The sequence below is a fragment of the Crinia signifera genome, chromosome 1 (assembly GCF_055691185.1).
Source record: "Crinia signifera chromosome 1, ASM5569118v1, whole genome shotgun sequence".
Classification (NCBI taxonomy): domain Eukaryota; kingdom Metazoa; phylum Chordata; class Amphibia; order Anura; family Myobatrachidae; genus Crinia; species Crinia signifera.
Genome location: NC_139217.1, coordinates 167,211,609 through 167,235,847, shown reverse-complemented (window position 1 = coordinate 167,235,847; position 24,239 = coordinate 167,211,609). Strand labels below are relative to the sequence as shown.

Sequence of the window (24,239 nt, the reverse complement as noted above, 5' to 3'; positions counted from 1 at the left end):
CTCAGCTTTTTGCCACCCTTATACTTATTTCAGTGTCATTTGCTGATGCAGATAAGTGTATATACTCTGTGTTTGTCCTACATTGTAGTGAACTGTAACTCACACTAAGGCAGATGTATTAAGCCTGATAAAGAGGTGATAAACTCATAAACAAATTTTCCAAACACAGCTCATTGGCTGGTGCATTATCACCCTCAAAATTAAATATTTCGTTAATGTTCACAAAGTTCTACTTTGAAAGATTCAATTTCAAAGCACAAGGTGTAAGTGTGCACTTGCAAAGTGCCATTGGTGGCTCTAAAAGCACAGAAACATGGCTGTTTTCATTTTTAGTCACCCTTCCATTATAATATTTTAACAGATGTACATAAGAATGATGAATACTTCTGTAGGGTTCATTGATCTCTTATGAGTTCCCTTACCTTCTTTTGCCTGTGCATGCAGGTAGACATGATTACTTTGTTATTTCACACTTTGTGTACTTCAGCAGCTGTCTGAATTTCAGTGCTCATATCCTTAGCATCTGTGCTGGGACCCATCATCTTCTAAAATACACAGTTTAGAGAAAAAGTTGGGGAAAGGGTCTCAGGCAGCTGTCTTTATGTCCTGTAGTGAAACTATATGATTTAAAGGATGATTACACTCAAGTATTAATTTTATTAGTGGGTGGTATAGCATTCCCAATTACAGTTTTCTCTAGAGAAAAGTATCTTTAGCAAACTACAGATGGCGCGCCTTCATTCATCTCCGGGATTCGCCAGAATGCCCCCTGCTGGCGGAGAGGCGCTACATCTAACTTGGATGCGCGAGTGTCTCACATGCACATGTGTCCCAGTATTTCGCCGTCAAGGGACGTAGTCCCTGCCCGTCTCAGCTTCAGGGAGATGGGCAGGATTAGGGGGGGTGCGGAGGGTTGCAGGCACTGACGGGGGAGCGGCATGAGAGTGGAGGCTGGTGATTTGATCACCAGCCCCCGGCTGAATGAGAGGCGCTACATTTGTACATTAGAACACGTATAATACATGGAATACAATCATTCTGTGTTTGGGAGGCAGTACACAGGCAAATCATTATTATCTTTCATGGTTTTTTAAATCAGATTTCTACGCTGTTCTATATAGGGTTGAGATTTACAAATGGCTACATTTGTAAAATAAAATAGTCTGATTATTGATGCAAACAAAAATATGTGTGTTTTCAACATCAATAATATGAGATGCCTTTATGAGTCAAGATTCACTTTTATTAGTCATGACATTACATAGAGCCAAAGACCGTATAATGCAATCCAGAAATTCCATATTAGTGTCTTGAGTACTTTGCTTTTGTTTAGTTCCAGTTAGACATATCTGGGCTGAAGAATAAGTTGGCTTAAATAGGATGTATACTTTACGTTCAACATATGCCTGTGTTCCTGTTTTTTGTTTCCTGGCAACTGGTCTATGTATTTGCTACTGTAGGCAGCCTTTGGGTTTTGCTTGATTTTCATTAAATGTCTTGTTTCCTTGTTCGTTGTTATCTGTGAAATAGTAAAGAAGTCATGGTGACTCACAAATTTCTATCATACCTGCTCTTTAGAGAGTTTATTATTTTTTTTTCAATGTAAAGCTGGCTATATATCAGAAAGATTTCAACCCTGAACACACAATTTCAACAGATCGCGTGATGCATTGTGTGGTTTTTAGGTGCACATCGTGAGGTGTTTAGGTACGATGCGCAGTCCCATGAGCCGAGAGGTCTAACAGCTTATATTTGTTTACAAAACCCATATACTGTACTGCATGCAGTTTAATTGGGTCTATCATCTACAACAGTGGTGTCAAACTCATGGCCCTCCAGCTGTTGTGGGACGTGCAGTTCTACAACAACTGGAGGGCCATGAGTTTGACATCACTGATCTACAATTAACATTTGTTGGTCACAAGCGCTGCAAAATATGTGTTCGCTATACAAGGGTAGATCAATCAGTACCTGTGTTTGAAGACAGGTGGCGTTGCTGAGGAAAGTTGGTATTACTATCGTGTACTACCATCTTTCAAACAACGCCATACCAAATTTCAGATTGATTCATAGGTTAAGTTTTTTTGCACCACGACAATGCAGCAGCTCCCTCATCTGGAATTGTTGCAGGCAAATTGCATGAATTGCGCTATGAATTGTTGCCACATCCACCGTAGCTTGCGGGAAAAAAAATTCATAGCGCAATTCATGCAATTTGGCCGCAACAATTCCGGATGAGGGAGCTGGTGCATTGTCGTGGTAGGAAAAAAAGCAATCTATGAATCAATCTAGTGTTCATTCTATCACCCGCCATATTTAAAAACCTGTGCAGTTCCTCTTCCCTGCCTGGGGTGTCGCTGTCTGCCGTAGGGCTTCTAGCACAGTGTGGTCTGTATGTCACCACTGATATGCAAGCCAGACCTGTGCTAGAAGCACCACAGCAGACAGCAACACCCCAGGCAGGGAAGAGGAACTGCATGGGTTTTCAAATATGGCGGGTGCTAGAATGAACACTACAATCTGATATTTGGTATGGCGTTGTTTGAAAGATGGTAGTACAGTACACAATCGTAATACCAACTTTCCTCAGCAACGCAACCTATCTTCAAACACAGGTACTTATTGATCCACCCTTGTATAAATGACTGGTAATAAATACATTTGAACAGTTAATATTTTTATTGCATAACAGTGCCCTGCATTTGTTTCTTAAATGTAATAACTAACATTTCTACATAGCACAAACATATTCTGTTTCACTTTACATTTACTAAATGCTACATTTTGATTACAGTATTGTCTGTGTTTCCCCTTTATCCATAATGAAATGAACATGGAAAAAGGAAACCGATGCAATATATTTTTGGGGGATTGTATGCTGAAACACAGGTTTTCTTATTTATTGGTAAACTAGGATATGGAGAGGGTATTTGAGGGGTTGGGTCAGCCATGAAAAAATAGCCACCCTATGAATGCCTTACATAAGGTTCAAGCCTTGGGATTGTGGTGAAAAGCGAGTCATTGTGTTTGAGTATTTTTAGGATGGAAAAAAAAACGTTAACATTTTATTCCAAACAGAGGGGGTGATTCAAACTCACTTGCTGCGGGCCGAATTCGCTCCCCTGTCTGATTTTAGGGGTTTGCGAATGTGCGACTATGCATATGTGCAAACCCCTGGAGTGAATGCCTTTGGTGCGTTTCACACTTTGTTCCATGATGGGAGGGAGGTAGGGGACCGCCCAGCATTTTATGGGTGTGCCCATAGAAATGCTGGGTATACCCCTGTGAATGCAGGCGTGTCCATACCTGGTGGGGTGGCCGCCCTGAAATCAGCCATCTTCGGCCACAATAAAAGTCAGTCTAGACTGACGGGGAAAAAAATAATTTGATGGTGAGTGACCATCGCATTGTTTCTCTCCCGTGCTGCAGCATGCGAGCGGATGTGTATGCGAACACATCCACTTGAATGCTAGTGAGTGGATTCGGGCAGCGGGGGAGTTTGTGTTCGGCAGGGTGGCGGGCAGCATTTACCTGCTCATTAGACATGTCTGAATCAGGCACAGAGAGTGAAGGATCATTTTATATCAATTCAACAATGTTTTTTTTTGGTAGAGTAACTTTAAAGTATCTGCAGCTGTACAGATACACACAGTGGCGTAGCGCCACTCTTACCTGTTCGCGTTCCTGGCCGGGTGTCGGAACCGCAGATCTACTTTGCACTGCTAGTCTCCTCCGGGCTCCGAGTCCTTATGACAAAATGTCCCTCAAAAAATGGCCACCCCCTTACAGCAGACCGTTTTGAAGGATGCTAGAGGAGGCCGCTGCTACCCCCTCTAGCATCCTAAATACTATCTGCTGTAAGGGGGCGGACATTTTTTGAGGGACATTTTGTCATAAGGAGCTAGGAGGAGGCTAGGAGTGCCGGGACGCAGAAAAAGTAGGTCCCGGCTCCCAGCCACGAACGTGGCATAGCTCCCGCAGACCCCGTGCCCACATCATCAGCGCCTCCCAGCCACCGCGGGGTTTGCCGCACGGTGTATACGCCACTGGATATACATGATGATCAAGGCTTAATTGCTCTATGCTGTGTTTATAATTTGTTTTATAATATAAGTAGTTGCAAAATCATGTAGCTTGTACACTTCAAGCGTTCCAGTTATATTGGCACAGGCTTCCATTCTTAAATCCCTTGGCATTTTCCATAGAACTGACAAGGGCAGCTATGGGAAGCAAGGCCCAAAACTTCCTCTTCTTCCCAGTAACAATCTAAGTCCCTTGCCTTCAAGCTCACCAGTTTTCAAATAGAAGAACCTAACAAGTGGCCCTGTGCTTAGAAGAACAGGACTGTAATGTCTTGCTTTGTGATTACCATCCTCAAGAGTCCCTGCAAATAGTACAGGCCCCTTGATATGCTCTATCAGTTGGAGGAAGACCAACCCGTTAGAAGTTGGTCAACTCATGATATTTATGATCCATTTCATTCAGGATTCAGGAGGTGACATACTGTATCACTGATTTTACACAAATCTGAAGCTGTCCTATGCCTCAGGTAGTGATAACCCAATGACAACCCTAAATGGCTACTTGAGCTCCAGGGGTGGATGATTGCCAATTGACTTCATCTTGATAAAACAGAGGTCCTTATGATAAATCAATGGACAAGACTGCAGTGTAGCCAACTAACAAGGCTTACGCTTGGGGGTTCAGAATTTTGATGTTGTCCTGTATAATGACTTGCTGTTTAAATTTTATCAGGTATCAGTCACAATCAAATCCTTATTCTTTCATCTGAGAAACCTAGTCAACATCAAACACTTAATTCTCTCAGTAGATCAACTTACAGTCACTCATGCCTAGACTACTGCAATGCCACGTACCTTGGTCTTGCAGCACTGTACCGCCTGTTGCTGCAACAAAATGCAGCTGCCAGGCTGTTAAGCAAACAACCCCATTCCAAGCTCATTAACACCCATTCTATACTTCCTTCACTTGCTACCTGTAAGATGGAGAATTATTTTCAGATAGACTTACTGACTTTTAAAGTCCTACATGACCAGTGTCCAAGGTAACTGAAGCAGCTTTTGATTCCATGCCCCACTTAATTAATGTGATCTATAGATGAAGTACTATTTGTAGTACCTAGAATCTCCCAGAGTTCATCTGGGTTTCGAGGTTTTAGCATTGTGGCTAGAACTCTATGAAACTCACCTCACTGCACAGTGCAAAAGTCCTCAACTGTAGAATCCTTAATAGCCTCAAGACTTTCCTATTTACTCACACATTTTACTAATGTCCATTATTTTGTATTTTGTGCTGTAAAGGCCAATGCAAAGCTTTCTGAGTCCTATTGGGAGAAAGTGCTATACAGTATAAATAACAATTATTATTGCTTCATAAGTACTATTGAGATGGAAGTTGAAGTGGCTCTGTCCCTTTTTGATCCTACCTCTTTTCTTAACATATTGTACACATTTTCAGGACACGTATATGTGACATATCCCGTCGAAGCAGTCAATAATGTGTAACTTTTATGTTTATGTTTTGTTAGGGGGGTGTGAATACCAGTGTAAAACATGGTGGCATCTATGTGAAAGCCGTTATACCAAAAGGAGCTGCTGAGGCTGACGGCAGAATCCAAAAGGGTATGTTTAAGGAACATATCAACCTTTCCTTTTGTGGCAAGAAACAAATATTCTGTAGCTCTGCAGTACTTTGTTGACTTATTCTCTCTGATCACATCTACTGCATTACAAGCATAGCTGCCTACTTTACCAGTCTCCTTTTCGGGAGAAGCCCCAAATGAGACACTGTTTTCACCATCGGAGGATGGGCAGTCCTTCATTAGGACCCTCCACCAATTGCTGTCATTTGGGGGTCTATGAGGATGGGGCAGGGCTAAATGACAGGGCTGGGCTTCATTAAGCCCTGCTCCCTCTTTGCAAACCCTCAATTCACTGTCAAATCACTTCATTAAGCCCTGCTCCCTCTTTGCAAACCCTCTTCTCATCGTGCCCACTTCACTAATATGTGGACAGCATGTGGGATATCTGTCTGCTTCCCTGGGAGCGGGAGATTGCCTGAAGAAACAGGAGTTTCCCTCCACTTTGTGGAGGCAATTATTCAATTAGGCAATTATGATTGTAAGGCAATTTGTACTGTACATAACATAACTTAAACACATTACACTGGTGTAGATCCCAAAAACATGATGATAGCTGCAAAATAACATAATCCATTGTATACCCTATAAGTGGGATGCAGATCTAAAATATTGCTAAAAAATAAGTGGAAAAATGATAGCCAATGTGCTGTGATGGATTTATGTAATGCACTGGACATCTTATATCGGCAGAAAGTTTAAAAGTATATGCTGTAAAAGTCCATGCTTAAACGTGCAATATAAATCTTTATTGAAATCAGATTGTGTGCCTGCTTTCATTAGTTGATTTTTTTAGTGATTTTTGATATCTGCAATACAACAATATATAGGGGTATTCAATATGTGATGATATTTCCCGACAGGGGAAATAGCAGCACTCACCTATTCAATGCTGCCATTAACAACAGCATTGAAGGGTGTCAGATCTGACTTTTTAGAATGTCGGATCTGTTTTGCCACGAATTGTGTAATTCATGACTGTTTTCAACAATCCGCGTCCATTTTAGCCTATCCACGTACTTTCCAACACTCGACAGCCAAAACATTGAATTTCAACTGTTGAGTTACTGTCTGATCAAACAATTTTCCATCGACTAAACTCCAGACCACCATACTGAATAAATATATTGTGTGTGAATGGAAATTGATTGTCCAAAACAGCATGTTTTTTAAACTCCTAAGCATAGGCATTATTATAGTCTGTATATATAGATATCTGCTACGTAGATAATTGTACTAATGTGATTGTTTGCTTCAAACCTAGGAGACCGTGTGCTCTCTGTAAATGGGACCAGTCTGGAAGGAGCAACACATAAACAGGCAGTGGAGATGTTAAGAAAAACAGGGCAGGTAGGATTTCAGAAGAAGCATCTCTATTCAATATTTTTTGGGGATATTTATCAAAGGTTTACAAGAGATAAAGGGACCAACCAATCAACTCCTGACTGTAAATTTTCAACTCTGTAACATGACCGTTACTATAGTAGCTGATTGGTTAGTTCTGCTATGCCCCCCTGCTAGAGTGGAATCCCACCTTGCTTATTAACCCCTTCAGTGGCAATCCCGAGAATTTTCCGGGCTGTGCCTCAGTGCCCAGTCTGGCAAGCCCGGAAAATTCTCAGGATTGCCACTGTTTACAGCCGGGCAGCTCTGCTGAGTTCAATCACTGAACTCAGGCAGCTTCACTCTGCCCGGCTCCCTCCCCTCTGTGGCGCTGCCTCCTCCCTCCTTCTCCCCCCTTCCCTCCGGGTTTTGTATTGAAGTCCCCGGCGTCGGCTTATGACAAGCAGGCTGCCGGGGACAGGTACGCAGTGCGGGGGCGCAGTTCCGGGCAGCCGCCGATTGACAGTGCAGCGGCGCTGCCCGGACCCAGGGAGGTAGTGGTGGTTTTTTTTAAGGGAGCGCTCCCCAGAAAAAACTCACCCAGTGGGGAGCGCTCCCCAAAAAAACCCCCACCACTGAAGGGGTTAATGTGATTGCTGTGCAATTGGATGTGTACGGCTACAAATCCATTTGCAGCCATGCAAATATGTCCAAAACCTATCGTAACAGGCTCACTATCGACTGATTTTTACACTGGGCACTAGCCATCGCAGGCTCAGAGTTGGAGGAGACTTGGTGCGATGGAAAAGGGCATATCTGGGCTGGAGCTGACATCACACATCCTCCCCTAAAATGCTCAGGCACACCGAACATTTTCCCGGTCACTAACAGCGTTTTTCTGGCACACCTGCATTTTTCTTAACACTCCCACGAAGCGTCCAGTTTCCATCCCAGATGCCTCACCTTGTGAATGGCTTGCAAATATAAAAAGTAGCAGGATTTCATCTTATGACGGCCTTGCGCATGCGTACTACAGGCCATGCGCACTCTTGTGATAATCTGCTGCCGTGTGAATTACCCCCTTTATCATTCTACTTGATCTTTCTCAAAGCTTTGATAAATCTAACTTTTATATCTTAATTTCTCATCATAACTTACTGTACTATACTACATGTAAATGGTAATTACATATTCATAATCACAAAAGACCATTCTTATACCTTTATAATACAGGAGTAGCATATACTGTATAGTTCCTGCATTTATTTAAATGCACATGTCCTACAGAGCTGATATATGCCTTGATGTGGTTACTAGACTGTTCAGGGACAGGTAATTCTCCCAGTATACACTAGAGAGGGAGTTCACATCAGAGTATATGGTATTGATATAAAAAGGGGCCTGATTCAGTACAGGTTGTAGTTTTGTTAGGATTCGCAAAACTACAACCCATGGCGGTAGCATGCGGGGAGCCACCCCTCAATGTCATTGTGACATATTGCAGTTCCATTGCCATTATGGGAGTTTTTTACCATACAGCGACGCACTCGCATATTACTGGCAGCCACCTAGATGCAAAGGCTTTTTGTACTAGATCTCATCTCATCGCAAAACCGAGATGCAATGAGATGCGATATTGTATACAATAATTGTATTGTTTATGGGCACCTTTAGACTGTGGTTGCATTCTTCGCAGTGCAACTGCTGCACACTGGTGCATTTGCATATGCGCTGATCTGCAAATAGCGACTGTATACTGAGGGCCTTTTCCAGACCTGATTGCAGGGCAAATTTGTTCTCAAAATGAACAAAACCATGCTGCACTGCTGGTGGGGCAGATTTATCGTGCAGGGAGTTAATTTGGGTGGGGTGTGTTAAAACTTAAATCTAAATTGTAGTGTAAAAATAAAGCAGCCAGTATTTTCTCTGCACAGAAACAAAATTATCTCTACCTGCACATAATGTTTATGTGTGCACATAATGTAGCCTGAATCAGAGTTTGCTGTATAGTTTATTGTGTGCACATTGCCTGATTCAGAGTTGCAAACGATTCTTCCTGTATAAAGATCATTCACATTTTAATAGACTGCGCATGTGTCAGGGCCTACATATGCCAGTCAGGGCAATTACGGAAATTCACACTTGTACACATCTCTGCCACAACTGCAGCTATTGGGCAATATTCAATTGATGCCGGATCCATTTTGCTGGAATGGATCCGCATCCATTATTCAATTCATCGGCCAAATCCAGATGTCAGATTTGGCCGATGATTGACAATCACCCGGCCGGCGCTTGGACCGGGTGAGCATGGCAGCGGGAGATGGCGGGAGACGGCGAGAACCGGAGAGGGAGCCTGGATGGAGCCGGGTGAGCTGCTCTCACCCGACTCGGCGGCGGGTATGTACGGGAGGGTGCTGGAGGGTGCGGGCTGTGGCGTGAGGGTGCGGGCTGCGGCGGACAGGAGGACGGCGCCGTGTAAGCTGCTGCTGCTCACCCGGCGCCGTCCTCCCTGCCTCAATCCGGCATCTTGTTATGCCGGATTGAGAATGATGGAAACACAGCAGTTTTGGCTGTGTTTCCCTCAAAAGCAGGTGAATTAGCTGCGCTTTTCGGCATGTCGGAAAAAAAAAGCTAAGATTGAATAGATCGGAACCCCTTCCGATGTATTCATGTCAAAAATTGCCGTCTTTTCGGCAAGACGGCAGTTTCGACACTGATTAAATGACTGAGTGGATGTTACTTGGCGGCTGCACCTGCTGGATCCTCTCACACAGAATAAGTGCTCCATGGTGTGTTTACAGAATTGTGGCCTACTCAGAGGTGAATGCATGCAGGGAAGCATCTGTCTTCTATCATATCTACTGCACCAGACGTGTTCACTAGGCTGCGTATGTTTGCAGCCTAGCGAACAGGTAAACACCACCCCGCTGATAGAATCCCCTCTCTAACATGCAAGGGGATGTGTACACTAACACATCCCCTCGCATGCTTCTGCACTAGTGAAAAATCATTTGATGGTCGCTAACCCATTCGCTAATAAAAGTCAGTCTAGACCAGGCATGTCCAAAATACGGCCCTCCAGCTGTTACGAAACTACACATTCCAGCATGCCTTACCATACTTTTAGCATTCCCTAAAAACTGTTGCAAGGCATGATGGGACTTGTAGTTTCACAACAGCTGGAGGGCCATAGTTTGGACATGCCTGGTCTAGACCAGTGGTAGCCAACTCCAGTCCTTGAGAGCTACCAACAGTTCACATTTTCCAGACCACCTAGCTGCTGCACAGGTGCACTCGTTACTCACTGACACATTTGCATTGATCCACGGGTGTATCTAATTACTTCACTTGTGATTCTGTGAGGAGATCTGGAAAACATTAACTGTTGGTAGCTCTCGAGGACTGAAGTTGGCTACCCCAGCTCTAGACCATGGGTCTACAACCTGTGGCCCTCCAGATGTTGTGAAACTACAGTACATGTTCCAACATTCATTGCTACATTTTTTCCTATAAGAGCATGCCAAAACTGTCAGGGCATGCTGGGACATGTAGTTCCACAACATCTGGAGGGCCACAGGTTGAAGACCTGTGGTGTAGACTGACTTTTATTGTGATCGCAGATTGCCAAATTCAGGGCAGGTGCTGACATCATGTGACGTCAGCTCCCTGCCCCAAGTAGGCATCAACACACCTGTGTCTGCACGGGCACGCCCAGCGTTTTTGTGGTCATGCCTTTTAAATGCTGGGCGTTTTCCGGTTAATTACCTCTGCCCGCACCCTCCCCGCCCCTTCTGGAGCGAACGGCCTGGCGAGTGTGAAATTCGCCGAAGCCGTTTGCTCAGGGGGTTTGCACATGCGCATATTAGTGCACATGGGGCAGAATTCAGCCCGATAGGAATGGGTGTGAGTCAGCCCCATTGTTTCAGCTTTTGCACAATTATTCTTTAGCAAATGATTGCAAAAATGCAACCTTAATGCTAAATCAGTGATGAGGTTTTGAATGAACCTGTCGCACTGCGTGCCTCCAAATTGCAACAGCAATTTAGTTACAATTCATTTAGGAATTTAAAGAAAAAAATAATTTTCAATATAGTAAAAATGGCATTAATGACTAATTTCCTTCGTTTTAAGGTTCTTGTTACAGTACTACAAGATATGCGCCCCCCTTAAGGAAAATTTCGGCAATGCCCCCCAACCTCCTCATCACTCCCTTAACTCACACATCCGCTTGCCGCCAACGGTCTATCGGACCTGCAAATCGACTTGACTGCGGTCCCGGCGCTCTTCCTGCTGCTAATGAAAAATGCCTCCAACAAAATGGCTGCCCTAACAGCAGACCATTTTTAAGGATGCTACAGGAGGCAGCAGCGGTTCAGTGATAGCCCTGCAGACCCCTGGCGCCCACATTTACTCAGTGCCTCCCTGCCACGGCGGGGTCTGCGGGGCTATTATTTCGCCACTGTCTTGTTATCCCATTTTGACTACTTGTATAGCTAAATAAAGAAGAGATTTTATTTTACACTTTCACTATCTGGAGAAATCAGTAGCCTTTGAGAATGGGATCAAGCAGGACAGTTTCCTGTAGAGTTTACATTATACTAGAAGGACCTTACTTTTGATCTCCCTGTTATGCTGGACACTAGTCCATGCTGTCCTGAACTTTGGCTGCTTGCGGGTTAGAGGGATGGTTTATTTGTTTACTTATTACTGAAGCTTTTCCTGTTTGTTTCTATGGGCCCTTTGTACGGGGTAAAATTCTCACTCACCTGACTGGTTTGGAATGTCTTAAAATGTAATAAAGTTTTTGATTTTTCCCATTGATTCACTAAATACATAACCTACCATCCTGTGATTAGCACTCAGAAATCAGTGATGGTCCTTATGGTGCACAGTGCTTCTTTTGAAGGTTGAAAAACTAGTGATTTATAGGCAGATTTTAAAATAAGATTAAAAAGTTAGCCTGCAAGTCAGTAAAAACTAAGAATTTGAATGACTCTAGAAGATTTAGGGTGTATTCATTCCCTTACGATTTTTCCAATAGTCGGACATACTGGGTGAAATTTAATAGGATGAGAGATTTAAAAAGAAAGAGATTTAGGAAGAAATCTCCAGTTTTTTTAAAGCGGCAATCATTTACATTGCAAAACCAGTTTGATTTTTTAGTGTAAATGATTGCTGCTGTAAACAACTGGAGATTTCTTCCCAAATCTCCCACTTTCTGAATCTCTCATCCTATCAAATTTCACCCACTGTATTGTATTTTTTTTGTGTGCCTAGAATAGGTCAAATTAACATATGCAATGTTTCTACGACTTTCAGAAACATTTCGAAAGTCGTTAAAGACCTGGATTGGTGAATCCATGACTTTTTAATCAGAAACAGATGCTAATTCGATAATTTAGGATCCGTTTCTGACAATGCAGGTTCGGCTATTAAAATAGTCGAACTGCACAGGGAATCCTGGACGAATAGGTCCTGGACAATATTTCCGACTATCCCCCAAGATTAAATACCCCCCTAAGGGGGAATTGTATCAAATGTTCTAAAGAAGGGACAAATGGAGAAATTTGTCATAACAATCAATCTGCTTTGAGGTAGGACCTGCTATGAAACCGTTCTATGTACACACAATACTGATGGCTCATCTCTTCCTTAGCCCCAAACCATCGTGAGTAATAACATGATCATTTTCATTTAGTACTTTATATTTATAGTAATACTTTATGTAACTATTATTTCTATAGGTGGTAACGCTACTGCTTGAAAAGGGACAGCTACCAGCTATTAAGGTCCATGCTCCGGTTACCCCACAGTGCACACCACCTAATCAAGCTGAGATCTGCTCGCAGGACAAAATGGTTTCTTCCCCGGCAGAGTACAGCTTCGTTACAGATGGTAAGCCCCTTAAACTGTTCCTATTATCTCTATTACCTGTAACAGACAGACAATGGGAGTAAAGTCATGATGGGCATTATGGGAAATAAATGGGAAATGAGAAAGACTCTAGTCTCTATACTCTAAGTACCTCATTGAAGCTGGAGGTTAACACAACTCCTAATGCAAAAGGTACTTTCTTTCAGTGCAAAAACTTCTAGTTTGGTTGCCAGAGTTGGCCCTAGTCATATGCAGTATAAGCAAATACCAGCAGATAAACGGTCGGACCAGCGATAATGCTTTCAAGCTCAAATGAGTAAACTTAGCTGCTTTCAGCTCATTCGCCCGGTGTGTATGGGCCCTTACACTGAAAATCTTTGAGAATTTAAATTAGACCCTCTGATCCAGGGATTGGAACCTTGGGCCTTCCAGTTGTTGTAGAACTACACATCCCAGTATTCCCTAATACAGTTTTTCTATTTGGCAATGCTAAAACTTGCAGGGCTTGCTGGGATGTGTAGTTCAATGACAGCTAAGAACAGAAAGTTCCCATCCCTGTTATAATCATTGGGCCATAATTCAGTAATTCTCAAATTCAGTATCCAGTCAGTAGATTTATCGCTCTCATCCTCGTGGGCATAGCGTTAGATTACCATAGTATGCCGAGTGCAGCAAGACACCATGCCCGAAGCATGGCGAGCATAGCAGTACCCTTATGTGTCGTCTATGCTGATTTATGTCGGCATAGACACCAAAAAATTTGAAACATGTTGATCTTTGTCTGCCTTTTTCATGTCAACCTTTTGACCATTTCGACATTTTGACTGTCGACCAATAGTTGTTTACCTTTTGACTGTAGACCTAGACACTGAGGGGGAAATTTACTAAGGTGGGAATAAGACTTCACATGTGATGTTGCTATGGGCAACCAATCAGAGTCAACTTCTTATTTATTTAGCACCCTCTAGAAGATAGTAGTCAGGATCTGATTGGTTGCTCATAGCAACATCACATGTGAAGTCTTATTCCCATCTTAGTAAATTCCCCCCTGTAGATCTAATAAACCATAACCCTCAAACTCAGTCCTTGAGATGCTCTAACTGTCCAGAATTTAAAGATCTCCATGCTTGTTCACAGATTGTATAATTAAACTGACTGAGATACTAATTAAATCATCTGGGCTTAAGCATGGATATCTTTAAATCCTGGATTGCTAGAGTTCTTCGAGGACAGAGTTTTAGAACCATTGGTTCCAATTATAATGAAATAGTGATTTTGTAAACTATTCCACGTTTCATACCAAATATTACAGTGTACTTCTATCTCTTGCTATTGCCAACCACTAGATATGACACAGGACCAGATGCACTAAGCTTCAAAAGTGATAAAATGGAGAATGATATACAGCCAGCCAATCAGCTCCTACCTGCCATGTCAACAACTCTGTTTGAAAAATGTCAGCCGGGAGAAGAGGCGTAACTAGAAAATCCGCTCCCCCCTGCCACGATAATTCTGCGCCCCCCACCCCGTACCTGCACTGCGCGGCTCAGGAACATGACATCTGCCACCAGCTTCTTCAAGTTGAAGTCCATGTTGGCGGTGTCACAGGCGGGTGATGGTGACTGAGGGTGCAGGGAGCTTGCCGCTTGTTTGTCTGCTGGTGGTGCGGACGGAGCTTCCTGCCTGCAGATGAGCGGGGATCGGTGGGCGACTGCTCTCCCCTGGGCGCACATGCTCTGAGCGTGCTGGAAGAATTTGGAGCAAGGCAGCCGATGGGGAAAGCAGGCCGGGTGTCTGGCTAGCTCACCGGCTGGGGAGAGACGGATCTCCCCTCCCTGTGTGAGGAATTAATACCGGGTGGCAGGGCTGATAGAAGGAATCGTGGGAAATACAGTGCCTCCAGTCGCACTGAGGCTACCTGTGTGACAGCCCGCAGCTCCGGGCTGTCACACAGGCAGCCTCAGTGAGACTGGAGAACCGTGACCATGTGCCCCGGAGGTGCCGGCTCCCCCCCGCCACCGCTGGGGCTGCGGAGCGGTAGCTACGCCACTGGACGGGAGCTGATTGGTTGGTTGTTTATCACTCTCCATTTGATCACTTTTGAAGCTTAGTGCATCTGGCACACAGTCTGAATCCTATCAGGTCATTTTGTTTTTACCTTTCAAGAACAAATAAATGTATGCAGAATATGCAATGTTTTTCTCCTTCCTTTGGGACTTCATAAAGGGCATGCTCTATCCTAATGTACTCTTGCATAATGGATCACACTTTTTACACATTGTCTGGTTGGTGCACTGTTATATTTTTTTACTGTAAAAACTGTATATTGATTGGGCACTACTTATACCATGGAGTTTGAAAAGAAAATGCAAAATTATACATGTTCATTTTATTACCTTGAAAATACACTATTGCAGCCATCCATGTTGTACAGTGTGTTTATAGCCGGTACACACTATGTGATATGTATAGCCGGTGCTATTGGCAGTGCCGGCATCAGCAAGGGCATACACACTTGCTGATGCCTGCAGCAGGGTGCGACGGCGCGGAGAGTGATAGCCATGCTGCATTCTGAAGCATGGCCAGGGCCAACTTTCCTGCTGGGCTGGGCAGGGCATATCAATAATGAAAAATAAAATTTTGTTCCAACAATCCCTTTAGCCGGCATCCCTCTTCCCCCTATCCTGCTCCAGTGGCTGCATGGATTGTCAGGTTTGATGTCATCTCACCAGACCTGAGGAGCACTGAGAGAGGTGGGGTTGTGTATGTAGGGACTGCACTGCTTTGCCCGGGTGCCCATAGTTCTGTTGAGATGGCCCTGACAGAGTCATCTTACTGTATGGGCTTAAAAAGCAGCTGCCCAATGGCCAATGTGAGAATGTGCCTCCTTAGCTTCTTCGGACTTGGGTCACTTTCATTGTGAATTACAGCACTCTCTATCAGCCTCCCAGTTTGCAGCCAGACAAGCATGCTGATTGGTAAATGGCTGGAGTAATTCACCACACGGAAGCAAGTGGAGAGATGGCGTAGACACAGAAAGGGCATGTTATGATTTTTTCTTTTTAAAATTGTTTCCCTTTGTTGTCCATTGGATACACATTGAAGTGAGACATACTGTATTGGAACCTGTGTACACATTGAGCGATGTTACAGATGGATGGAATGATCACTGTTTTATCCTTCATTAGCAAACATGGGGGGGGGGATGCTCTAACATCCGTGCCCCCTTACCGCCCCCTATCGCTGGCCACTGCATTCATAATTATCGCATATGCTGTAACATATGCGATAATTATGGCAAAGGACAGCTCTTGCGTTAAGAGCTGTCCTTTGCGGTGAGTCAGCAGGCTCTCCTCCTCCCTGCACCCGGAAGAGGATCAGTGCAGGGAGGAGGAGGTCACAGGTCCGGGCAGCACAGCTCTGTGGGGGCGGGGGGTCACGTTAGAAGTCCATAGGCTTCTATGGGGCGGGGGATGATTAGTGCATCCCAAGATGAGGTAAAAACCCCGATAACAGGGTTTTTACCACATTTTTAGCTTAGAGAATCTCCCCCATGATCTGGTTTCTCTGGCGAGCTCGTTAGATTTAATGTGCAGCAAATCAAACCTGACAACATTGCTAGTATCCATGGCACACCCATATCAGGCAAACACACTACACCAGCTGTTTTGGAACTACACGTCCCAGCATGCCCTGCCACAGATTTTATATAATAGATTGCTAAAACTGTAACAGGACTTGCGGGACATGTAGTTCCACAACAGCTGGAGGGCCATGAGTTTGACACCACTGCACTACACAATATGCACCTAACTGTGCGATATGTTGGTCTGATCGGCCCTATCAAACAACATATAACTCCCAGAGTAACTTTAGAATCACTTTACAGAAGTAAATTGGTCAATAAGTAGCAAAGGATTATGGACAGAGCACTTTCTGTACATCTCTTAAAGCTAGGCTTCAGCTTTAGCTACAAACCATCCTCTACAAAGAGGCAACAGAATGTACTAGGCCTTGCTCGCTGATCTGTTGTGCTCTCCATGTAACAACATGTGAGTCCTGCTGGAAAAAGTCTCCTCTATAACTTCGCCATGGTTGACCTCTAGTGGCGTTACTGGGGATTTTCACTTAGCTTTTATCTACAATGTGTCAGCAAACTCCAAAGTACTTTAAAGTTGGAGACCAATGTAATAATTAAATAATAATAAATTGACTATTTACAACAAAGAGGCCCTGCTCATAAGATTATACTATTTATTAATTGCAAAGGACTATTGTGTATTTTTGGTATAATAGATAAACTTGGTACAGGTTGAGTATCCCTTATCCCAAATGCTCAGGACCAGAAGAATTTTGGATAACGGATTATTCCCATATTTCAAAATATTTTTATCTTTCAATAATTTATCTTTATGTATCTTGCATTTATGTTGTATGAACACAGCAAACACATCGAATACACACAAATATATTTTATTTGTGCATAAAACAAGGTTTCAAAACATGAAACAAAGTTTGTGTACTACAGTATCTCAGGCACTGAATGTAAATGCCAAGCAATCAGTTTATTGCACATATTTAGTGCCAGTTACATATCATGTCCCCAGTAGTGCTGGTACAGATGTCCCCAGTAGTGCCAGTTATATTATCGCGTCCCCAGTAGTGCTGGTACAAATGTCCCCAGTAGTGCCAGTTATGTTATCATGTCCCCAGTAGTGCTTTTAGCAACAACAAAAAATTTCTTCAGTTTCTGGAATGTATGGTTTTCGGAATCATTTGGATAAGGGATACTCATCCTGTTTATCCATTATTATGTACAGTACTGTAGGTTTTCTTCTGACAATACACAGTATATGTATCTGTATATGTTTCTCCTGACTCGTCTGTGAATGAAGTATGTGCTATTGCAAGACCATAATTATCTTCAGGTCCAAATGCCAATCTTTCGGTTTCTGTTGTCATTAAGAGATGATGTCATTTAAGAAATTGTAGAATGTCTTGTTTCATATGGCTAATATTAGTGTCCATGAAACAGACCTGCTGCATAAAGGCCTACTGTACTGTAGTTCAGCGTAGTTTTATAAAAGTGGATGTAAGTCATCTGGCCTCCTTATATGATACAAGAAGCATCTTGGTTTGTGATGTAAAACATGCGTATTCCATCCCAAACTTACCAATGTACCCTTTACTATGATTACAAATTGTCCTCTGAGTTGCATTATTTTTACATACGCATTACAGTGATAGGCAATGCATTTGTTGTTTGATATTGCAGACACTGTGTATGACGTAAAACTGGTGAAGAACAGCTCAGGCCTGGGTTTCAGCTTTTCCCGAGAGGAAAACCTCATTCCAGGTCCTGCTGGTTCAAGCATAGTCCGCGTAAAGAAGCTTTTCCCAGGCCAGCCTGCCTCTGAGAGTGGCAAAATACATGTTGGCGATGTGATCCTAAAGGTCAATGGAGCTTCACTGAAAGGACTTTCTCAGCAGGTGAGACACCCGGAAACTAGGCCTTGCCATGCATGCGCATGTTAGAGAACACACATCGGGCATACATTTCCTCAACACTGCAAACTCGTTAAAGGATTCAGCAAAGTATCTCAGCGTAATCAAACCCTTACAGCTATGGTATTGCTGGTATCCACTGGTGCTATCCAGTTCTTCTTAGAGCTAGTGGTCTATGGGTGCAGCATACCTTAGGACTGATTCACACTATTTATCCTCGGCTCTGCATGTTATATTCTGGTTTTATTCTTTCCTTTACTTGATAGGATGTTATCTCCGCCTTGAGAGGGACCTCTCCGGAAGTCACCTTGTTGATGTGCAGACCACCTACCGGTGTATTACCAGAGATCAGCCCGCTTATGCTGGTAAGAAGACAGCATGTGTTTGGCATACCGATAGATACTACATACTCGATGGTCATGCTAAGAAATAAAGTCACATTAGCAATAATCAGAATTAGTAATATGCACCCAAAGTAACACCTTCGAAATAACCCATGGTCTATGTGGCCAGCAACTTAAATATAGATACTGCTGGTCACAGGGCTGTGTGAGGCATCACTGAAAATAAAATACATACGGTAATGATGTGTATGATAATATTCCCATACCCTGACAAGGGCTAAGGAGATAATTGCTAAGGATCACGGTATATATCACATCTCCCAACATCATAATTGTTACGGGGTTCATTAGAAAAGTGGGGCTCCACTGAGATAATGGCAGAGGTAGTGTATAGAATTACCGCTAGCATAATATCCTATATTGCTTGATTGGTTTTCCATATCTTGACTGATGTATTTTTCTTTTTCCCCCCTTTTACCTAATGATTTACTGTAGTCACCAGTAAGCTCCCCACAGCAGACTTTACCAGAAGAAAACCAAAATAGCAAGTGTGCTGATCATTCACTTGTTCAAGGCAGCTCTGATGAGAATGAAGAGGTGACTGACTTAAGCACTAGGAGACTAAAGAACCCTTCTAGGAGGGATAGTTATAGCGATAGCAGTGGGACTGGTGAAGAAGACTTTATACCAGTTCAAGATGAGACATGGAATGCTACCGCCTACCAAACACCACGTGCCATGGGAGCAGCTCTCCACAGTCAGTGTGATACCAGCGATGTCCATGAAGAGACCATCCGTTCCAGCTTTTACACCCCAGAACAGACTCCTTTCAAACCTCAGTTTGATGACAGGTTAGGTATTTTCAGTATAAAGATTTTGTGTCAATGGAATGTTACATGCAACAAAAAGTACATTTTCTTTGGTCAAGAGAAGCTAGCATTCAAACTATAGGCCTGATTCAAGTTTGCTCAGTAAGCTGCGTACATCGCAGCTTACAAAGCACCTGAGATGCCGCCGAATCCCCTCAGAAAAATGCGAGGGGATGTGTATCGGGAACACATCCCATTGCATGAGCCACTAGAGAGAAATCATTTGATGGTTGCAGACCAAAGATTCCTCCTTTCTTTGCAAATTAAAGTTAGTCCGAACTGATGTTCATTTCCATGCGCCTGGACAAAAACAGGGCGGCTAATGTCATGTGAAGTCAGCCGCCCTCCCCTGGCAGGCATTGTCCCGCTTGTGTGCCCATGGGAATGGCTAGTGTTTTCATGGGGATGCCCATAAAATGCTGGGCGTTCCCATGGCCGATCCCCCATCCCCGCAGCAGTCTGCCCCCATCCCTCCATCCCTGATTTGAATGGCCCAGCGAGTGTGTAACTTGCCACAGCCATTTGCTGTTGGGTCTTGCGCATGTGCAAATTTCGATCATCGGGCAGGGGCTGAATTTAGATCACTGCGAGTGATCCAGAATCGGCCCATATATTCTCCAGAAAGTTTGATATAATTGTTATTGAAAGGTAGAAAATACTGCAGTAAAATGTCTGCAAGTTATAGTAGCGTATTGTACCGGTGCTGCTACTAAACCACAAATGGGTGTACCGAACCTCCGGCAAAGCTCTTTGCCGGAGTCTCTGATTAAATCAACACAAAAGAGAAAATGTAGCTGTCGCCGAGCGCCTCACTAAATGCAGATCTTATTGCAGTTGAGGGATATTCATATTATACCCAGAAAAAAAGAAACATAAAACAATCATAGTGTATTATGTAAAAAAATAGAAAACTTGGTGGTGTAAATAAGAGTCGTGCCACCTTTCCAGTGTCTACTATTGTTTCACATAATACTCTGTTGTTTTACAGAAGTATGGCAGCAAGTGAAATTACATCTACTAGCTTTCAAAGCATTTTGAAGCGTTTGCTTCGAGCGGGCTTACTAGTGCGTATATTTTTTGATATAATAAAAAATTGAGAACACTTACCTTTGTACAGTGAACTGATACATGCCATATTAAAGTGTAAACAGTTGAGACCATAATCATTACACATCCAGGTTTTACTAACCAAACCTTTCCACCTACAGTAATCCGCCTTCTCCCGTTTCACTTGATGTGACGCCAACCCACAGCGGCAGTATCTCTCAGGTCTTACTTTCTGAAGATCGCCTGTCTGATTCCAAGTCATTCCTTGATGACCCGTCACACTTCCATAGCTTGGGACTCAGAGACCTGGAGGATTATGAGCCAGTAAGTCTTCATAATGATCTCAAATACTATTTTTTTTTTTAACTAATTACACATTGGGAGAATTTTACTAAGATGTCAATTCTACTTCACGTGTGATGTTGCTTATGGCAACAAATCATATCCTGTCTACTATCTTCTAGAGGTTGCTAAATAAATAAGAAGTAGATTATCATTGGTTTCCCATAGCAACATCACATGTGAAGTAGAATTCACATCTTCGTAAATTTCCCCCATTATATTTTGCTGAATTTAACTTTTACTTCATCAGACAAAGTAGAAAATGTAAATGAACAAGCATTGTGTTTTAGATGGAAAATCCCTAGATTTAATCAACAACTTATAATCAACAAAATTGCTTTTCATTTATTATTATATTCAGCTGTAGTCTAATGGCATTTCCATACAGTGATTCATTGGCAATTTCATTTATATCAGAATCATTTTAGATAATGCGGTGCTCACATTAAACTGTTGAATTTTCTACAACAATGGTTACTTTGTGAAGATTTAACATGTTCATTTTAATAATTCGAATAATTGCAGTAATAAGGGATAACAGCCATAACACTTGGTCCAGCAAAAAATGAATGTGAAGAGAGATTGACAGTGAACTCTCTGGTACTGACCTAACCAGCAATTTACAGCAAGCACTAAAAGCTTTCCCAGTACCAAGCTCTCTTGCAGCATGCACAATAAATATACGCGATTGCTTGTGAATGCCACTAGACTAGAATCTTCTGTATGTATTGATCAGAATCACCATAGACTAACATCTCAATAAAGCTTACTCTTTTTTTTATTTGTCCTGTTATGTAAAATGAATCTATAAATAAAGTACTCTAGGATTAAAAAATATTGTTTTATGAATTATTATTGTATATCAAAATATCTCCTTTAATGTATCCGAATCATTGTAATTTGTCCTTAGGAAGTTGAGCTTCATGTCACACTTACTAAATCAGAAAAGGGAAGTCTGGGCTTTACAGTAACCAAAGCCAATGATTGTATTGGCTGCTATGTTCACGAAATTATTCAAGACCCTGCCAAAGGTGATGGGCGTCTGCAGCCTGGTGATAGGCTTATTAAAGTAAGTTTATGAACACATACTTAAATTAAATGCATAGGGTATCCAATAAAATGTGTGAAAAACACCTGTTTTTCGCAATTTATCCTAATGTTTTTCAGTTTTTTTTTTTACAGCCTATCCAATTACATTGTCTGTAGAAAATACATTACCTCCCAAAATCACCTGTGTGTTTTTAATGCCACAGTCCTGTTTACACCCGAAAGCTGCTATCAGGGATTTTGTTTTGCCCAGCTGAGGGAGGTGAAACAAAATCCACAATAAGCTGCGGCTCACGTTGGCTTATCGAGGCAAATTATATGGTCCCCCTAATACAGTTAGCCATGGTAAATTACTATGGGTAATTAAATACCCTATAATCTCTTCCATTTTAGAGGGATATCCAATTAAAGGGGAAATAGCATCCAGCGCCTATTCAATGCTGTAGTTTCTGACAGCATAGAAGGCGGATCTCGACAAACAGATACGACTTTAATACCAGTCAGATCTCTTTTGACGGAAACAGCCATGGATTGTTGAATTTGCTGCTGTCTCTCGACAATCTCTTTTTTCACCGGCATGCTCCCTTTTCGTGGAACAATGAATTCTGCCTGTCAAACACGGGCCAGGATGCTGACTGATGGAACATTCCAAAAGTCAGAATCCAGGATTGAATACCCCCTTAGTTTTGTTGATTTTTTTTTTCTTTTTAGTTTTTTGTTGTTGTTCTTGTTGACCTTCTTTATTACTGCTTGCTGGTAGGTTAATGATATTGATGTCTCAAACATGAGTCATACTGAAGCAGTGAATCTATTGAGAGCGGCTCCCAAGACTGTCCGCCTTGTGCTTGGCCGTGTCCTGGAGATCCCCAAGCCACAGGTGCCTTCTCACCTCTTGCCTGATATCACATTGATTGGCCACAAAGGTAACCTAGGTAAGACCCATAATAAAAAATCCGCTGAATACATTTTTTCGGTGTATGTCATTGTTTGCCTGCTTGCTAATGTTTTGCCTTCTATTAACAACATACTACGGATGCATATGCTTTCACACAGGTCTGTCTCTCTCAGGAGGTCCAGGCTGTCCCGGACAGGGTACTTATGTGGAAGATATCAAACCTGGATCCATAGCTGAACAGGAGGGAAGCCTTAAACCTTTAGATGTCATACAGTATATAAATGGGAAAAGCACTTTAAATATGACACTAGATGAAGCAAAGCATAGTCTTGAATCAGCTATACCCATTGTTCTTAAAGCTACAAGGTAACTCTTTGTCATAACTTTTTTCACTTCTATTCACCACCTGGGAGTGCACCCAGTTCTTCTATGAGATAACTCAATGGTTGTGGCTCGGTACTGATGTTAAATAAAATGTATTTGATGACAAAGCTATAAGATGCCATACAGAGAATGTTGCATCATAGAGACATACAGTGACTAGGAATGTAATACTGTATATTGAAAGCAATAACTCTTATGACTTATTACTATAGTATGGAGGATGTGGGTGCATTTATATTAAGTCAATAAGGTTTTAACTTGTAGGTCAACTTTAAGTCAACATTCACATGAAGTTTATTTAAAGTGATTCTGAATTAAAATATGACTTGTGACTCGAGGTTAATTTATGTTGAGGAAATATGAGTTCTGCTTTTCTTCATAACATCATTTGTTTATATCCTTTGCTTAATTTATTTCAGTATTATATTTCCTCATTAATCGTATGTTTTTTTTTTCTTTTTTTTACACAGGGAAGGAAATCCAATAGTTCCAACCAATAAAAAGCTTTTGAACTGCATTCCAAAACCCACCCGAATTAACGGTATTGTATACTTTTCTGTTTCTTGTTTACATTCCTATTACATAAGTAGGGGTCATTTTACTAATACCCCTTTTACACTGCCTCAAAACCCTGGGTCTTCGGCGGGTCAGACCCTGGTCAGAGGCGGTGTAAATGTGTCATGCTGTGTCCCTTCACACGGGACTTCTACCCAGGTCCTGACCTGGGTAGAACACGGCTAGGACCTGGGTAGAGGATGGTGTAAATGGGTATGTCGGGTCAGATGACCCGGCGCTTGGAGATGATGTCATCTCCAAGCGCCACCTCAGTCTACACGGCGGGTGGGCACTGCAGTGTAAACGGAGTACATCCCGGATCCGACCCGGCTTGGATCCTTCTTCCAAATGCCGGGTCGGATCCAGGATTTTTGGTGTAAAAGGGGTATAAG

The 24,239-nt window shown here is 42.6% G+C and overlaps 1 protein-coding gene across 8 annotated transcripts in view; it reads left to right on the top strand.

Annotated features, from left to right (window-relative positions):
- Window positions 1-24,239, top strand: part of PTPN13 (protein tyrosine phosphatase non-receptor type 13) — a 250,652-nt gene that overhangs the window by 194,832 nt on the left and 31,581 nt on the right. For 7 of the 8 annotated variants that reach the window (XM_083176389.1, XM_083176417.1, XM_083176443.1 and 4 more), the window contains 11 exons: window positions 5,549-5,642; window positions 6,924-7,009; window positions 12,730-12,880; window positions 18,135-18,349; window positions 18,631-18,729; window positions 19,204-19,559; window positions 20,786-20,948; window positions 21,877-22,035; window positions 22,774-22,945; window positions 23,067-23,274; window positions 23,763-23,833. In XM_083176389.1, the coding sequence (XP_083032515.1) occupies window positions 5,549-5,642; window positions 6,924-7,009; window positions 12,730-12,880; window positions 18,135-18,349; window positions 18,631-18,729; window positions 19,204-19,559; window positions 20,786-20,948; window positions 21,877-22,035; window positions 22,774-22,945; window positions 23,067-23,274; window positions 23,763-23,833 (1,774 nt within the window). The remainder of the gene's footprint in view (window positions 1-5,548; window positions 5,643-6,923; window positions 7,010-12,729; window positions 12,881-18,134; window positions 18,350-18,630; window positions 18,730-19,203; window positions 19,560-20,785; window positions 20,949-21,876; window positions 22,036-22,773; window positions 22,946-23,066; window positions 23,275-23,762; window positions 23,834-24,239) is intronic. The other variant, XM_083176435.1, reaches the window with a different exon arrangement.